The sequence below is a fragment of the Leuciscus leuciscus genome, assembly GCF_965113295.1.
Source record: "Leuciscus leuciscus genome assembly, chromosome: 24".
NCBI classification, from domain to species: Eukaryota; Metazoa; Chordata; class Actinopteri; order Cypriniformes; family Leuciscidae; genus Leuciscus; species Leuciscus leuciscus.
This window is the reverse complement of record NC_138723.1, coordinates 20742589-20760881: the sequence shown is the minus strand read 5'-3', so window position 1 is coordinate 20760881 and position 18293 is coordinate 20742589. Positions and strand designations below refer to the sequence as shown.

The 18293-nt window shown below is 38.1% G+C and overlaps 1 protein-coding gene across 1 annotated transcript in view; it reads left to right on the top strand.

The window, feature by feature from the left end:
- The window catches only part of uvrag (UV radiation resistance associated gene), a 114371-nt gene that overhangs the window by 92090 nt on the left and 3988 nt on the right, over window positions 1–18293 (top strand). The window contains exon 14 of the mRNA XM_082158260.1: window positions 8242–8333. Coding sequence (XP_082014386.1) covers window positions 8242–8333 — 92 coding nt within the window. The remainder of the gene's footprint in view (window positions 1–8241; window positions 8334–18293) is intronic.

The window sequence follows — 18293 nt, the reverse complement described above, 5'->3', positions numbered from 1 at the left end:
TGGGTATCCATCCTTTAAACGTAATGCATATTAAAAAATGTATGAGCTCTCAAAATAGCTTTTTTTCCCCTGAGCTCTCAAAAGTAGTATTCTGATTTGGCATGAGCTTATTTGCCAATCAAGAAAACACATTTCAGTGTTATCACTCTAAATCCAATATTAAGTCCTTGTTAAAAATTTCTGTCCTCATATTTTCCGATAGTTTTGACAACTGTCAGCAGTGTTTTGAAGGTCGAGGAAACTAGGCTTAAAGATGACAACAGTTGTTAAACAATAAGAAGACAAAGATATTTGGACATTGTGTTGACTAGAAGAGTGTACTTATAGTGTACTACAGAACTTTTCTTTACTTTGTCTTTACTGTGTGTGTGTGAGTAAATAAAATAGAAATAGAAATAAACCATTTAGTTCAGTTTGACAACTTATGCTACAATGATAAACTGAAAGCTTCTGCTCAACAGAGCACTCGCAACAGGAGTCAGATTTCACTTATCACGTAGCGGAGTAAGGAGAGATGACTGACAAGATGATGGCGGAGGATTTGGTGTCAAAGTGATAAGTAAGCGCAACAGATCCTGAGCATCATTGACGAATATCTTTTCTTTTAAAATGTGTGGTAAATACAGCCTTTCCTTATACACAGAGTAGACTGCGTGATCACGAATACGAAAGCTAAAGTGAAAGGGGAAAGCGAGTGCTCATTCATATCTCCAAATGTCGTGTAAAAAATGTCATCAAGTTTCAACTCATTTGCTGTATCTGAATTGTATTTTTATTCTGTTGCAATGGTAATATTATCCACATGCTAAATATGCAAGGTTTTGATTGGCATCTTTATGGCCACAGTCCATTGAGAGTTTTCATGGCTAATTTTGTTAGCGTTGAAGCCAGAACGCCTAGCATGTGTTTTCAAGCAGTCACTGTGTTTTTCATTAGCCTGCTTCGTTGTGTATTGGAGACTTTAGCTGCTCAGTGAGGCCAAAGCTCTACATTATACAAGTTAACCTAGCCTGAAAGTCCATTCAGAATTGTTGCTTAGACGTTTATTGATGGCTTGAGTGTTTTGTTGCATATATTTACAGTGCCATGTTGGCCTCCGACACAATGAGGAACCTTTCGAGAGCACTTTCTGATTCTTTTGATGTTTGATTCAAAATAAGTACCTTGCACCATCGAAGCCAAGACATCTCCAGGCCGTTTTTACCTTCAAATCCTTTGCAACACTTGACATGTGCATTAGCCCTGATAGCTAATATATGCATGCCTTTCTCCTGAACAACCCGAACAATATGGTGCCTTTCTGATATACCGTTTTATGCAAGTGTGTTCCCAGTCTCCGGTGCCAAACAGTTAGGCTTTGGAGTCACAATGACTTTGGCAAAGCAAGTGAGAATCGAATGTAACCCAGATAATAATAGATGTTATATTATGGAGAGGCTTATCAGCACAAAATATAGACCAGTACCTCATTTGAGTTACGGGGAACTTTCAGCAAACAGAGTTATACAGGCATTCACCACCTTAATGAAGGCCTGTCTCTTTTTAAACTTTCTCAGGTGGGTATAAGCAAGTACAGTACTAAATGGTCAATGCATGGGCTTGACAAAAAATTCTTCCCTCATCTATTAATTTACAAGGAATGGCCCTGTAAGTAGTCAAATCTGAGGAGACATCTCTTTAGAAATGCTTTCTCGCTTAGAGCAAAGCCACCATTTTGTGGACTTATGAGACTGTATACCTTCCATATAACATGAGAAAAGGAAGTTAGACCAATCAAAAACCTGATTAAGAACATCCAGAAATTGATAATTTAACGAAGTCTTTGAAACACTTCGAGAGATGTTTGTGTGTGTCTACTCCCATAGTATGTTCCTGGCCCCTTTATATCTCTGACCTGGGTGGGTAACATAAGGAAAGCACCTGTGCCGGCCCCTCCTTAGCAGACTAATAGGGGACCATCCGGGGCCCCTGATTACCATCCCTTGGGGGGGCAAGAACTCGGCCAACCAGCAAAACCATTCCCCATGTCTATTTTTTATGAAACGTGGCAAGAAGGGAATGTCCTCATTTATACCTAAAGGATTCGTTTTTTATTGTAATTTACTGTAAAGTTCACTGCGTGGGTCCAAATCTCAGAGATCTCTAGAGTTTGGATCCAGAGCTGCTGCTCGGCCATCTACGTTTGTAAAATGACTCCGCTGATGAAAAGTTATGGCCTTGCAGATTTCCGACCTTCCCAAGCATCTGCCTCACTGTGTTATCAAGAGATTCTCTGCACCCCTTTGCATTGAATTGATGTGACTTTTTCGATGACAGAACCCTCATCAACACGACATCTGATGGATTAAAAAGGCTTCATTTGGGACACAGTCTTCATATCCTGTGACATTTCTAATTTCCCTCAAAAAATGAGAACCTCTTTAAGCCTTTAGTATGTAAGAAAATTGGCTGTGGCAGAAATGGGAAAAATAACACGGTGAAAGGGAAGAAAAGGGGAAAAAACGGTTAATTTGAATACAGACGATGGAACACAAATACAGCTGGGATACCAGGTGTTAAGATCATTTCTGTTAAATGTTTTTGTTATTTTGGGAATCTATATACACAGTGGAGTTCAAAAGTCCACTTGTAAAATTATATTATATTAATATATTTTTTTTTTTTTATGTATTATTTTGTATAATATTTTTTTTATATTTTTTATATATTTTTGTAATTACGTTGAGTTATATTTGTTATTATAGAATATTATTATTAATTTTGCATGTTAAATTAAGAATGATAGTCTAATAGGGAATGATGGTAGATGGACAGTCTCAAGCATCTCAAGTCTTATGTTAACCTCAAATTTTGACAGGAAAATGGAAAAAGTTACTTTCTGCCATATGAATTTGCTATAGTGCCACATTTGCACGCTATTAAGTTTGACCAATATGTTAAAAATTTTCAAGTCGTGACCCAACTCATTCCAGAGCTTCTCATGTTACTGGGACATCAAGACATGTTCGTTTGCTGTAGTATCCCATGAACCTTTTCAAACCTGCACTTGGAAAACCACCTGTCTATTATCCACAACCAATCTGGCCATTTCATTTATGTGGTTATTCCCATCCATAGAAGAAATTCAAGAACCTTGGTTGAGTCGAGTCTGGAGAATGTGCGGTAGGAGTCTAGAGCACCTGGGTCAAGATGCAGACACAGCAGAAGAAAGATCCTATATCGTTTTCATTCGTACACAGCATGCATCCACTACTTAGGTGTTATTCTCAGGTGACCTTATTCCAATACCAGCATCGAAAACAAACAGAACACCTCAGGCAAACAACAACCCATAGAACCACAAGGGGAAAAAGGCAAGAAGAAAAGTTTGTCGCCTTGAATCCTCGTATCTGACAATTTTATATAAAAAAAAAAATGCACATACTTTCAAATGGCCCTGCACTATAATGTTTATCGAATTCTCACCAAGGTTTTAAATCGCAGCAGATGCCTCGGTCGTTACACTAACACCACATCATTCACCCACGATTCACTTTGCTCTGTGTCTGTCAACACCCGCTTTGATTTAAAACTGTCTCCAGAGCGAAAGAAAAACTAAATACACTGTCGTGTTAGTTTCTCTCTTCTCTTTCATACATTTTTAAATCTCTATTTGCGAGAGCCCAGTGCCACCCGCTGCACTGTTTGTTGCTTCAACTTGTCAGCAAGTCAGGCTGTCGTTTTTAATTAAGGCCGACGTGCCGATCCGTGCAGGGCCAAGTTCCCCAAGACGCACCTATACTGTCTTCGCCGATGCCGCGTTTTTCGGTCTTCTGGATATTTATTTGTTTGTCCTCGAGCTCAGGGAGGGGAAAAGGCCAGTTGTTTGCTTAAAAATACTTTGTGTCAAGGTTTATACCATAATCTATCCCAGCGCTCTTTGCCAAAAGCAGTTCACGGTGTAATGTGAAGCACACAGGGGAAAGAGGAGCGCACATACCTCCGTCACGCAGCACGCCAGCGTTGGGCTCGTGGGCCAGATGTGCTCGGCTATTAAACACATGTAACAAAAATTGTAAGGATGAACAAAGCCAGTAATGAAATCAAATGTCCATGCCAAATGCCTTTGACTTGCAAGATTGCAGGAGCAGATTTCTTTTCCCGTAATGCATCGCTTTGTAGGGGCAGGCTGCCCGAGGGAGTGGGTGGGTGATTATTAATGACTAGTAGTTGAATTATCGACATGCCACTTGAGTTTTTTTTTTACGGTGTAAAACATATCTTTCCTTTTGTCCATTTATATGCTCATATATGTATGAATAAAAAGGGATTTTGTTGTTTGTGTGATATGAGAAGGGTTGGCGTGCAGATGGAGGAGGCACTCACAATGGTACTCTAGGACACACACACTGACGCAAGCTTACAGTCGAAACAATTGCGATTGTGCCCCTTTCGATCCAATGATGTCACAATTCCGCTCTTCCTTGAGCTTCCTATCGGGTTTCAGATCAGCACCCTTGGCTGCATTTCAGCTCTCAGTTTTGGAAGAATTACAATCCTTGAATGAATACACACACAAATGCTCCATTCCAAAACTAGTGATATGCCTACAGAGACAGTTTTTTAAGGCATCATGGGCCCACTCCCAATTTTTTGGGCTAAATACTAAGGCAGCGCCACATTTGTCGTTCACCAAAAAACCAATCCCATAATGCATTGTGATGAGCTCAGTGAAATAAATCCAAGATGGCAGAAAAAGTATATGAAATAAATCTAAATCTAAATAAATATACACTAAAGGTTTGGGGTCAGTAAGATTTTTTGAATACTTTTGAAGTCTCTTATGATCACCAAGGCTGCATTTGTTGAATCAATAAAACAATAAAAACAGTAATATTGTGAAATTATATGCAATTTACAATAATTTTTGTATTTTAATAACATTTTAAATGTAATTTATTCCTGTGATGACAGCTGAATTTTCAGCATCATTACTCCAGTCTTCAGTGTCACATGATCCTTCAGAAATCATTATAATATGCTGATTTCGTATTATCATCAATGTTGAAAACAGTTGTGCTGCTTAATAATTTTGTGTAAACTGATGCATTTTGTTTTAGGATTTTTTAGAAAGTAGAAGTAGAAGTAGAAAGTTCAAAAGAACAGCTTTTATTTGAAATACATGAACATTTTGATTGGTAGTGTATTTGATTCCATTAATTAAAAGTAAACAATGTGTGATTAAAAATGTATTTATAATAGTTCTTGTTCCAAAACCTACTGAGCAGCACTGCCATGCTGAGCATTATAACCACCATGTAATCTCATACGTGACTGATATATAATATCACTTTATCAAATATAACTTTGCGTTGAAGACTAAACACACAAGTGATTCAATAAAGCTTTATGTTTGCGTTTCGCTTAGCTTACAGTATGATACTTATAAAAACATGAAAAGAAAAATGAACTCAAAAAAAGAACATAACACATTTACACTTACAAATATCTCATTTTAATTACACTAAGCAATTTTTATTGATGCTTTTCTACATTGAATGAACTATATATCTAATCAAGATTCCTTTGTGCTTATTTAATTTTCGCAATGCATTCTGGGATTATAATTTTTTGGGGGCAAAACTTGCAATGCTGCATTAGAATTTGACCAAAACGAGTAATCTTCTGCCTGCAAAGCTAGCATTTTTAAGGTTTTGGAACAGACCTATAGACTCCTCATCAGGGAAGCTCATCAGGCAAACCGATAATGATCGTCTTCATCACCACAGAGTGAAAGCCACGTTTCCTAGCATTAGTGACGGTTCGTAAAAACATTCACGCCGAGTCAACGTTTTACGAGGGGGGCGGATTGGATTGTGTGTTTGGCTGTTCAACCATGTCCGTCCTACTTCATTTTCAGTTTCACTTTTCTGGAAACTCTCACCGACTTTTGGGTTTAATCTAATCAGTATCTTTGTCAGAGAAACACTGAACAAATATGGTTTTAGGCCGTCGGCCAGGCATAAGTGGTACACCCCGTTCTGATTCTAATACGGAATGTTGTTGCTGTTGGCACATACTTCCAAAGTCCTTTTTCCTTTTGGTCCACATGCGGATCCCAGCACATGGTCATCTGGTCAAAGCCAGAGGTGTACTTTTATCCATGAATGAATAAGGCTGTTAGTTCTGTGTGGAATTGACCATTTCATCACCAGTGGAGACTTGGAGCTGTGCCCTCTATAAAGAAACAAAAGGTAGATCCCAGGGGTCCTTTGTTGAAAAGAAACTACACATATTCACAGTGATGTCAAGTTGCTCTAGGGAGGCAAACAGAAATAGCACAATGAATACAAAGAAATGATGTTATACTGCTACTAACATTACGATATTTGCACAATACACATGACTGACAAATAGGCATCACATTCATTTTGTTAGTTTGTTGATGTTAAAACCATGTAATCCAAATGGATGGAAGTTTTGTATGCAATTCAAATACATTAAAGTATATCATTTTTTATATTTTTTTATATTTGGTGCCGTATCGACCAATTTTATATTGAGTTTTACCATTTTGGTTGATAGTGGATATATGTTGATAATGTATATGTAACATGCTCATTCCCCCAATTTCTGTCCAGTATTATGAAATAAACAGTCCTTTTTTTGGCCTGTAGCAGAGCACTAGCGAACCAATGGAAATGGCTTTTGCTCCGTGTTGTCATTAGTTATCACCTACTCCATTTTCCAAAGTATTTCTGTCTCTCATTTTCTCTCTCACCCCTGGTATCCCTATTGAATTCTTGGCCTTTAGGAGTGTGATCGTGGCAGCAGTATCAGTTGTAATTGAAATCACATGCGGATCATCTGTCACAGTGTTATTATGATTGATCTGGTTTTATGAAGACAAATAGAGGGTGCTGCCATGCGGCCAGATAAACCAGATGTTTGTCAAGGAGTGTCCTTAATGCATTAGTTGCCCTTGAGACCTCATGCACTTGCTTTTCAATTAAAATAAATTGACTGCTATTGTTGTGTTTCACCTCCAAGCCAAAAGGGGTGCTGTGGTTTTCTAAAAATATTGTTACTTTTACTGTTACATGTTTAATTCTCGCTTACTGTTGGGGGACTGTTTGGATTTTGGCTCTTGGGAAAGACAGTTTTGTCAATGCCATAGTCCAGGAAGGAAGAATGTTTTTTAAGGAGAGCAAGAGAAAATCTTGCTTTTTGGGGAAGAGTTGTGGGTTTTTTTCCCCCTCCCATCTTTCATTTGTTCCAGATGTGTGCCATTTCTCTCTCTCTTTCACTTCCTTTTTCTTATCTTTGTCTTTTTCCACAACTACATCCCATCCCCATCTGTACACACACACTCACGCTGTATTATTGTAGTTGTTGTAGTGTGTGTTGATGTTAACATGTCAGAGAGCAATGATGGCCAGTGTATTAGACTGAGCGATTGTACAAGAGGGGGAAATAAAATGTTTGAGCTTGTTAGGTCTTCTATCACAGAGATCAGTCTCGTATTTTCTTTGACAAAACATCTCTTTCTTTTACTCTTTCTCTCTGTATCTCTTCTGAAGCTCTCTCCCCTTCTTGTTTTCCCCTATAAAAGTGCTGTGTTATGGTATGGCACAGAATTAATTTTATTTTTTTACTGCGGCCAGTGGTTTACAAGGCTATAAGTGTGTGTGTGTGTGTGTGTGTGTGTGTGTGTGTATATATGTATGTGTATATATATATATATACACACACACACATATATATATTATTAGTTGTATGTTAATAAATTTAGAGTAGATGTGTATTAATTATGCAAAATTATTTAATAAAATATATTTATTTTAAATGCTTTATTTGGTTGCTTTACTGGTCAGTAATAATTGTTGTGTCAATTTTGGTTATGGTTCTGGGCAGTCCGTGAATATGCCTGAACAGCTCTAGGACTGCTTTCACTCTTTAAAAAATCCTCTTTTTTTATGACCTGATCTTTATTAAATATTAATTTGAAACTTAAGAGAACCAGGAGCTGGTTAATGTCTCCTGTCAGTGGTTCTGCAGCATGCAGACTAAATAACTTAAACATCTGCAGATGGAAATCCTTTGTGTGTGTGTGTGTGTGTGCGCAGTATGTTCACCTGTGGGGTAATGCATTAACCTGCTGCACTAGCTGAAGCCATATAGTGATTGTATAGTATACTCATCGTTCAGACAGGTGATGATGGTTGTAACAAACATATTTCCTCTGTGTTTCTCATTCTGCAGTTGAGGTATCAGCATGGGCTCTCCACCCCGGACCTACGTCAGACTTTACCCAACCTCAAAAACTTCCTAGAGCATGGACTACTTGTAAGATGGTGAGTTATATAACATTATTATTGGTGTTTGCTAAGCTGTGGACATAAATTATACCTCAATTTGTGATCAGACTTTTTTTTTTGTGTGGTGGTGGGTGATAAAACATAGACTTACTTTAAATGAGGGACCCAAGCCATATATAATGACTAGAATGTTATAGAGGCTTGGGAGTGGACTCTTGTAACCAAGTAAACACCTAGCAAAAACCCAGAACATCATAACAACGGCATAGCAGCATTCTGGCAACTATGTATATATGTACAGTGGGGAGAACAAGTATTTGATACACTGCCGATATTGCAGGTTTTCCTACTTACAAAGCATGTAGAGGTCATAATTCATGTAAGGTCATGTAATTTTTATCATAGGTACACTTCAACTGTGAGAGACGGAATCTAAAACAAAAATCACATTGTATGATTTTTAAATAATTAATTTGCATTTTATTGCATGACATAAGTATTTGATCACCTACCAACCAGTACGAATTCCGGCTCTCACAGACCTGTTCGTTTTTCTTTAAGAAGCCCTCCTGTTCTCCACTCATTCCCTGTATTAAATGCACCTGTTTGAACTTGTTACCTGTATAAAAGACACCTGTCCACACACTCAATCAAACAGACTCCAACCTCTCCACAATGGCCAAGACCAGAGAGCTGTGTAAGGACATCAGGGATAAAATTGTAGACCTGCACAAGGCTGGGATGGGCTACAGGACAATAAGCAAGCAGCTTGGTGAGAAGGCAACAACTGTTGGTGCAATTATTAGAAAATGGAAGAAGTTCAAGATGACGGTCAATCTCCCTCGGTCTGGGGCACCATGCAAGATCTCACCTCGTGGGGCATCAATGATCATGAGGAAGGTGAGGGATCAGCCCAGAACTACACGGCAGGACCTGGTCAATGACCTGAAGAGAGCTGAGACCACAGTCTCAAAGAAAACCATTAGTAACACACTACGCCGTCATGGATTAAAATCCTGCAGCGCACGCAAGGTCCCCCTGCTCAAGCCAGCGCATGTCCAGGCCCGTCTGAAGGAATGGGAGAAGGTCATGTGGTCTGATGAGACAAAAATAGAGCTTTTTGGTCTTAACTCCACTCGCCGTGTTTGGAGGAAGAAGAAGGATGAGTACAACCCCAAGAACACCATCCCAACCGTGAAGCATGGAGGTGGAAACATCATTCTTTGGGGATGCTTTTCTGCAAAGGGGACAGGACGACTGCACCGTATTGAGGGGAGGATGGATGGGACCATGTATTGCGAGATCTTGGCCAACAACCTCCTTCCCTCAGTAAGAGCATTGAAGATGGGTCGTGGCTGGGTCTTCCAGCATGACAACGACCCGACACACACAGCCAGGGCAACTAAGGAGTGGCTCTGTAAGAAGCATCTCAAGGTCCTGGAGTGGCCTAGCCAGTCTCCAGACCTGAACCCAATAGAAAATCGTTGGAGGGAGCTGAAAGTCCGTATTGCCCAGCGACAGCCCCGAAATTAATTATTTAAAGGGATAGTTCACTTTGAAATTAAATGTTGGTGTGTTTTAGCTTACCTCAAGGGCATCCAAGATGTAGGTGTCTTTTTTTCCGCAGTAGTTTCAATTTTGATATTTTTAGGTCAAACCGTTCTTGTCTGTCAGTCATATAATGCAGGTCGATGGTCAGTCTCAAAGAGCATGCACAGAGTCCAAATTAAAACAATTCCCCATCGTCCAAATTAAAAAAATTCCCCATCGTAAGTACACATTGATGGCCCAAGACACGAAACGAGCGGTTTGTGTGAGAAAACGAACAGTATTTATATCGTTTTTACCTCTTGAACACAGCTGCGTCCAAATGATCTGAGAGCGCGGGCGGGTATAGAAATATACACTAGATGTCGCATTGGCTACGGTTTCGCAGTAGCCAATGCGACATCTAGTGTATATATATATACCTTTAAAAATCATACAATGTGATTTTCTGGATTTTTGTTTTAGATTCCGTCACTCACAGTTGAAGATTACCTATGATAAAAATTACAGACTTCTACATGCTTTGTAAGTGGGAAAACCTGCAAAAATCTTTGAACAGCACTGACTTTTTTTTCTCTTATATTTATATTTTTCATAATTCCTATTTTCTACAGAAAATGTAAAAATATATATATTTTTAATATTTTCTTTTCATATTTGTTCTTTTATTTTTCTGAAAATGTAAAAAAAATTATAATTTTAATATTTTCTTTACATATTTATAGTCATATTTACCCTAGAATTTTTTTAATATTAATTATATTCATATTAATTTTCAGAAAATGTTTTTATTAATGCCTAGCAAGAAGCTATTTTTATGATTATGTTTTTGAACTGGTAAATCATTGTATCTAAAAGGTTTATAAACAGAACATTTGCTTTCTAAATCTGGAAACTGTTGGATATGCACTATGATTTACCGCTGTAGTAATACCTAGCCAGCTTGAGAAAGCAACAAAATTAACCTTCTTTGGATCTCTCCAGCTCTTTCTTGGTTCAGTGATAGATAAACCATCTATCTGAACGTTAATTTAATAATCTTTGTTTTGAAAGGAATGAGGCCAGCGTAAGTAAAATGCTTCAGTACCCTTCCCACCCCCCCACCCCGTCCCAAAAGTAAATGTTTAATGGATTGTGGAAACGCTTAAGATGGAACAGATGAAAGTATGACCTTTTGACCTTTTGAACTGTACAGAGTGGCAGGAAGTAAAGGAGGAAGTGGAAGTCCGGTGAACAGGCGGTTGCGCCGCATGGCTAAGCGAACCTGGAGGGCAGTCGTGTTGACTCGACGGTACGCTTAGAACCGTGAAAGAGCAGTTTCCGTCTCCCCTGGGGACCGTATACACAAACACAAAACTGCAGAACATTCCTTTCAACATCTTCCTCATACGGCCCCGCAGCCGTAAACCGTAACTTACAGCACATTGAGACCCTCTAAGAATCATGTTACGTTAAACAGATTGGCGGTCTGCTAGCGTTGACTCCTGAGTGAGTCAAACACGAGGTCTAGACTCGTTCTCCAGCGCAGGAAGCAACTCTCTGGATCCAGAGCTGAAATATGAAATATAGAGTAAATGGATTCTTTTATTTTCCGTTTGTTGCAGACTGCTTTTATTACTCTTGCATCCACTTCCTCTCCTACACTCCCTCCCCTCTCAGTTTAGATAATGTTTCCAGGGCAGGGGCCAGAGATGTGAATTATCGGCGCATAAAAATCTGCATCAGGGCAGCTGCAAGAGTTCCTTAGAGGGAAAAAGAAGGGGACGGGAATCGCAGAGAAAGCACGGGAAGATATGGGAATGGTGGGAGTACTGCACAGGTGTACCATGAGAACTTCTGTGGATTCAGAGGAGCTCATTTTGGGAAAATATGAAGATTTATTTTGCCCTTCTTCCTTAATCCCAAATTACGTTTATATAGTAAAGGGAGATGGTGGAGTTTTCGAGACAGGCTTAATTCAATTGTTTGATCTGGTCAAATTTGTTATAAAAGTTGACGGTAGGAACACATACATTGTACATTGCCCCCAATGTCTGAGTGTGTTCTGGAGTTTTGCACGTTGCATGTCTCACAACTGAATTTCTGAACAAGGGGTTATTAATATTTGATCCTTTAGCAGAACCGTTGGCTCAGATACCTGGACTCAGCATGCGTTTCAGCTCAATTTACAGACTGGACGATAAAGTAAAGATCTTTTTTCAGGGAAAACTAACTGGTTCCAAGTTTTTCAGAATAGTTTTTGGAATACACTATTTGGCACACCAAGTCTGAATGATAACACTGATCCATGATAATTTCCATTATGACATTGTTCGCATATTTATTTCCAATGGAACCACAAGTAAACTGTCAGTTTGGACATCGTCTGTCCTTTACAACCAAAAGTTCATGGTGTTGTACTATTGTGTAAAGTTGGACTACATTTCTCCAACTTGGAAACTCTAGGAAGCAAATTTTGCTGAGTTGCGTGTATGTGATGAAATAAACATGGCGGCAACAAAGGAGTTATTTGGTAAATGGTGACTTAAAATTATCAAAATTAGTAAAATAAAATGCATCAATTACTCAATTCCTACATTACAGAACTTGTTTTGCAAACTTGTGCAGAGAGAATTTAAAACACGGTAAATTATGCACTTTTCGTAGATGTACAGTGTGAAAAATGCTGATTTGCTTCCTTTCATATCACCCTTGACCCTTAATGGTAAGAGAGCTAAAAAAAAGAAGAAAAAAAGTAGGAATATCCCACATATGACTTGGGTTTTTGTTTTTGTCACATTAAAATCGGCATGAAACGGAAGTTGTGATAGTCTTTTCTTCCCTATTATGATGTATATCTGAGTGAAACAGCTTCGAACTGGGCCTTGATTTTGTCCATTGGTAATTGACTGGATCGTTGGATCATTGTGGTTTGCTATTGGTCGCTCTCAGTGGCAGGTTTCCCCGCCCTCACGCCAGTAAACATGTCATCAGAGAAGAGATGTCGCTGCAAGTGGGAAGGGAAGTTATTTTGATTAAAGATTATGCAGGCACATTAAATTACAAAAAGATGAATCATTTATAAAAACACTGCAATCTTCCATAAAAAAAAATAATATTCGTCAATTGGATTTAATGGTGACTTTAAAAATGTCACATTAAATAATGTTTGCTCAAGTTAAAGTCTATTAGAACCAACAAAGCCCATGCAGAATCTGTGCGCTCCCGTCTGTTGAGCTTTCTGTGGGTGAAAATTGTATGCATCTTTTAGTTTAGTCTAAAATGTTGACATGGCAGAGTCCTGTCGAACAAGCTCAGAAGCTTATCTCACATCTCTAACTGATCCTTTCACCATCCTGTTGCTTTTTCCCATTCAAACACTGATTGTCAGCGAGATTCAGTCTTCGCTGCCTTCCTCTGGAGCCATAATCGGTTTCATGCGTTCTGGCGGTTTCCAGTTGGAGCGGGAACAGTCTGAGATGCCAAGTAGGGAAGAAGAGCAAAACGATGAGAGAAAAAGTCAGAGTTTAGAACAGTGGATGGAGTATAAGAAGAAACAGAGAGCGAAGATGGTGAAAGGCAGACGGGGGGGTGCAAGACATGGTGCCGCTGTGTTAATGACGTGTCCTGCCGAGTTCAAAACGAATATGCGAAACATTCTCTTATTTATGGCACAGGACTCTGGCAGCGCTTTAGAGGTCCTGCAGCCCCACTGTGGAGCTCCTGAGAGCGGGTAAAGACAGGGAGGCGCAGGGGGGACTGTGGAAGTGAAGGGGCTGATGTGACTCAACACCCCAGGATGGAAACTCGAGGGTGGGGTTGGAAGTTCTGAAGAATCTCCTGGAACTCTGATGAAAGTGCAACACTAACACCCCATAAATCTTTTTCAACCCTTCTTGTTTTTGTTTGGTTTAAATCTAAACCCGCCCACCCAATTTAGCCTATAGCGCTGACCCAAATTCACAAGCTCCACCCATCTACAGTAAGTTCTGTAACTTGGCACCATAGGTGGATTCTTTTCCATCCATTTTTTTTTTAACATGATTCATCAAGCAACTGTTTTATTATTGATTTTCACAACACGCTTTTGCTAATCCAGTATATAAATGGCTGTCAAATAGCTTGGAGGAAGGCCTGATTCATAACAAACAATGTTTTTGGATGTCCACCCATAGTAATCCCTTAATCCTGGGTACACTTAGAAATATGGGTCCTTTCAATGTTAAAATACCTTCTCTTATGCCAGTTTAATGTGCAAAGACAACTTTAAATTAGCCAATCTTGGTTGAAACACAGGTGTCTCACATAAAATTATAAATGTATATACAATGTATACACACACACACACACACACACACACACACACACACACACATTGTATATACACACTACTGGTCAAAAGTTTTATATCGGTAAGATTTTTGATGTTTTTAAAAGAAGTCTCTTCTGCTCACCAAGGCTGCATTTATTTGATAAAAAAAACAATAATAATAAACCCAGTAATATTGTGAAATATTATGACAATTTAAAATGACTGTTTTCTATTGTAATATATTTTAAAATGTAATTTATTCCTCAGATGAAAGCTGAATTTTCAACATCATTACACCAGTCTTCAGTGTCACATGATCCTTCAGAAATCATTCTAATATGTTGATTTTATGCTCAGAAAACATTCATTATTATTTTCAATGTTGAAAACAGTTGTGTACAATTTTTTTTTCAAAATTCTTTGATGAATAGAAAGTTCAAAAGAACAGCATTTATTTAAAATAGAATATTTTCTAACATTATAAATGTCTTTACTGTAACTTTTGATCAGTTTAACTCATCCTTGATGAATAAAAGTATTGATTTATTTTATTTCTTTCCTCCAAAAATAAAATTACAATTCTTACTGACCCCAAACTTTTGAAGGGTAGTGTTTAATGTTACAAAAGCTTTCCATTTCAGATAAATGTTGTTCTTTTGAACTTTCTATTCATCATAGCATCATCAACTGTTTTCAACATTGATAATAATCATATATGTTTCCTGAGCATCAAATCATCATATTAGAATGATTTCTGAAGGATCATGTGACACTGAAGTGAAGACTGGAGTAATGATGCTGAAAATTCAGCTTTCATCACAGGAATAAATTACACTTAACTATATATTCACATAGAAAACAGCTGTTTTAAATTGTAATAATATTTCACAATATTACTGTTCTTGTTTGTATTTTTAATCAAATAAATGCAGAAGGTGAGCTTGGTGTGCAGAAGATACTTCTTTTAAAAACATTAAAAATCTTATCGATCTATAACTTTTGACCGGTAGTGTATATGTGCAAAAGTCTTAGGCATGTTAATACCCAAATCCAGAAGAACTGCGGGAACGTCTCCAAGATGCTTGAAGAAACCTTCCTTAAATCACAAATAAATTCAATTTGTGATTTTATTTTTGAAAGCATTCTCACTTTACAGCATTTTAACACAAGTGCCAGTACTTTTCACAGTACTGTAGCTTTGCAGGAAGGTTTCTTCAAGCATCTTGGAGACGTCCCCACAGTTCTTCTGGATTTAGTTTGTCTCAGTTTTTTCTGTTTCTTCATGTAATCACAGACGGACTCGATGATGGTGAGATCAGATCATCCTGGCTGTTGTCAGATTCCTTGTGCATACACAAATCTCACTGGATTATTACAATTAATGGCAAAAAGAAGGTTTGGAAATGTTAACTGATATTTCCTACACACACACTCTACAGCAAAAGTGTGCTAAAAGGATATTAACATGCCTAAGACTTTTGCACAGTACTGTATGTATGTATATTTAGATTACAACATATAATTTTATTTCAGTTGCAGCTCACAAACAAAGTTATAGGTATTGAATCTGAGTGAAGAAATCTTGGAACTGTCCTGACAGATTTGCACAGTGGGATGAAGCTGTCTCTGTGAATAACATATTGATAGGTGTTTGTACTTACATCTGGTGGAGCGTCCCTCCATAATTCCATCAGCATTCCTCCAGTGTTCCTTTATTCTTTACAATCCTCTCAGCCATCCCGCCAAGAAAGCATTCCGATTACAGAACTCAAAGCAGACCCCGGTCGCCATGACAACTTTAGCCATCATCCCAAGTTTCCGGAAACAGTCTCCATAAAATCTCTAATCTCCATAACATGCAGGATGTGTGATCATTCCTGTCAACGTTTTGAATTTTATGTCAATAGGTAAATTAGCGCAAAGGCATTTTTGCGATGCTGCTTGACTCTGAATGAAGACCAGCCCTTCTATAATGTGAAAAAGATGCTTCTCTCAGTTTCTCGGATCCAAAAAGAACAGAAAATGTCATATTTCATTTTCCTAGTCACACCCTCCTCAAGCGAATGAAGGAACGCTGCTCCGCTCACTTGCAAAACTATTTTTGATTACAATATAAAATAAAATAAAATTTTCAGTTATATTAATGTAATTAAATAATCGTCAATTAAAAAATTCTCAATTCTATTATTATAATTACATAATAATATAATTGTCCATTTTTAGAATAGGCAATTATTGTATAGTGTTAGAATTTGTTATTATAATAAAAAGATGATACTCTTATGATTATTATTATCTGAATGTCTGCATGTATTTGTCAGTATGCTATTACGCGGACATATTTGCAGGGCCGTTAATATAATGTTTGTAGAAGAGGTGTAAGGTCTTAAGCAAACATTATTCAAACTATCTTTTTTATTTATCGTCATCCTTTTTCATTTATTTTTACTTCTCACCCAACTGTGGAGAATTTGTGGTTTCCCAAATTCCTCCTGGGTAGTTTGAGTCTGTTTCACAATAATACACACACCTCTGCCGCCGTTATTCTTCCACAGCCCCTCCGGTTCGCTCTCGGACCACCACCCATCCTCACACAGGAAGCCCTGAGATACGTTCCCTTCTCCCTGCCAATGCTCTGCTCTTGGAGGGAGGGGAGGGGGTGGGGGTGGGGAGGGGTGGGGACAGCCTAATTGGCCCATATTAAGAGCCAAGTTTAAGTCCAATAGAAAAAAATGTGCTGCATGAAAAATATTATGACGGTTCTGGGAGATCAGTCTGGCATGCTTGAGCGCAAAAAGCCCCCTCTTCTTCTGTCCCGACTCTACCTCACAGGCGATCTTTAGCCCCACACCATCCACCAGCACACACCGGCCCCTTGCTCTTGATTAAGGGTTGCGGTTTGACACATGTTTAGAGGAACTCATTTATAAGGGGAAGCACTGTGTAACAAATAGCCTCCTGCTCCAAACAAAAAATGCTTTATTTTTCCCTGCTAGGGGGGGTATGACGTCTAAACACTTGGCTAGATGGAGCCCATATGTTTTACATATCTACATAACACATGCATAAGTTGGTCGTTAGACAGTATTTAAGATATTTTTAAATAACCAGCTTCTTATTATAATCTGTAATCATATACATAAATGATTTTAGTCTAAGAGATGGAGTTTAACGACAATCAGAGGTCGTCTTTAGTTGACCATAGCCGACACATTTTTGAACGCCACCCTAATGCTTTGCAGATTCATCTGACTGCTGTTTTGAAATGCTATGGTTTTGCTCACAGTAACATTTCATTTGGAACATCTCTCTCAATTTCACATCTGAAAACTGGATCTAATTACGTGCCGAGCGGTCTGAGTGCAAGAAGAATCATTTGGGAAATCGAATATACGGTACACGACACGCCATGGTCAACCATTAGATGTTTGTTTTCAGTGAACTGATGAGGAATTTGGGAGCATGTTTCTTTGCTTATTCTTGGTAATGAAATTCATTGTTGCGGTTGGACAACATTAAAGCTGCCATATAGCAATGCAGCCTGTCCAGACACACAGGAATAAAACCGCATATCTCTCCACCACACATATTGTACGGCTTCGAGTGAATATCCTCACTGCCGTAATGAAGACACAAAAACATACGGACAATAGATTACATTGTATATCGCCTACAATTGAAAAAGAAAAAAACAATGTGAAAGAAATAACTATACATCCATAAACATTTCAAACAGTATGTTAGTTTCAACGAGTGGTATCCAGTTGTCATCTCGGAAATCAAGCAGTTTCTTTACCTTTTAAATCCATTTTTTGTGTACAAATATTTTTTTTCTCATAAGCAAATGGAAAATCTATTTAAATGCATTGCATTGTGAGACTCACTGACATTTTATGTGAGTGTTAACAGTTTATCTACATTTATCCATTTTAATTATAGCGGAAAAGAACTGCTTATTGAATTTTTAAAATGGCATTTTAGGTACACTAGTAGTTATCGGTAAGTTTCACTTCAAAAGTAGTGGTCCGTAAGTTTTTAACAAAAAAAATGTTTTGTTAGAAACTTGTACTCACAAAGGCTGCATTTATTTGATCAAAAATATAATAAAAACCGTTACAATCTGAAATATTTTTACAATTCAAAATATCAATATATGT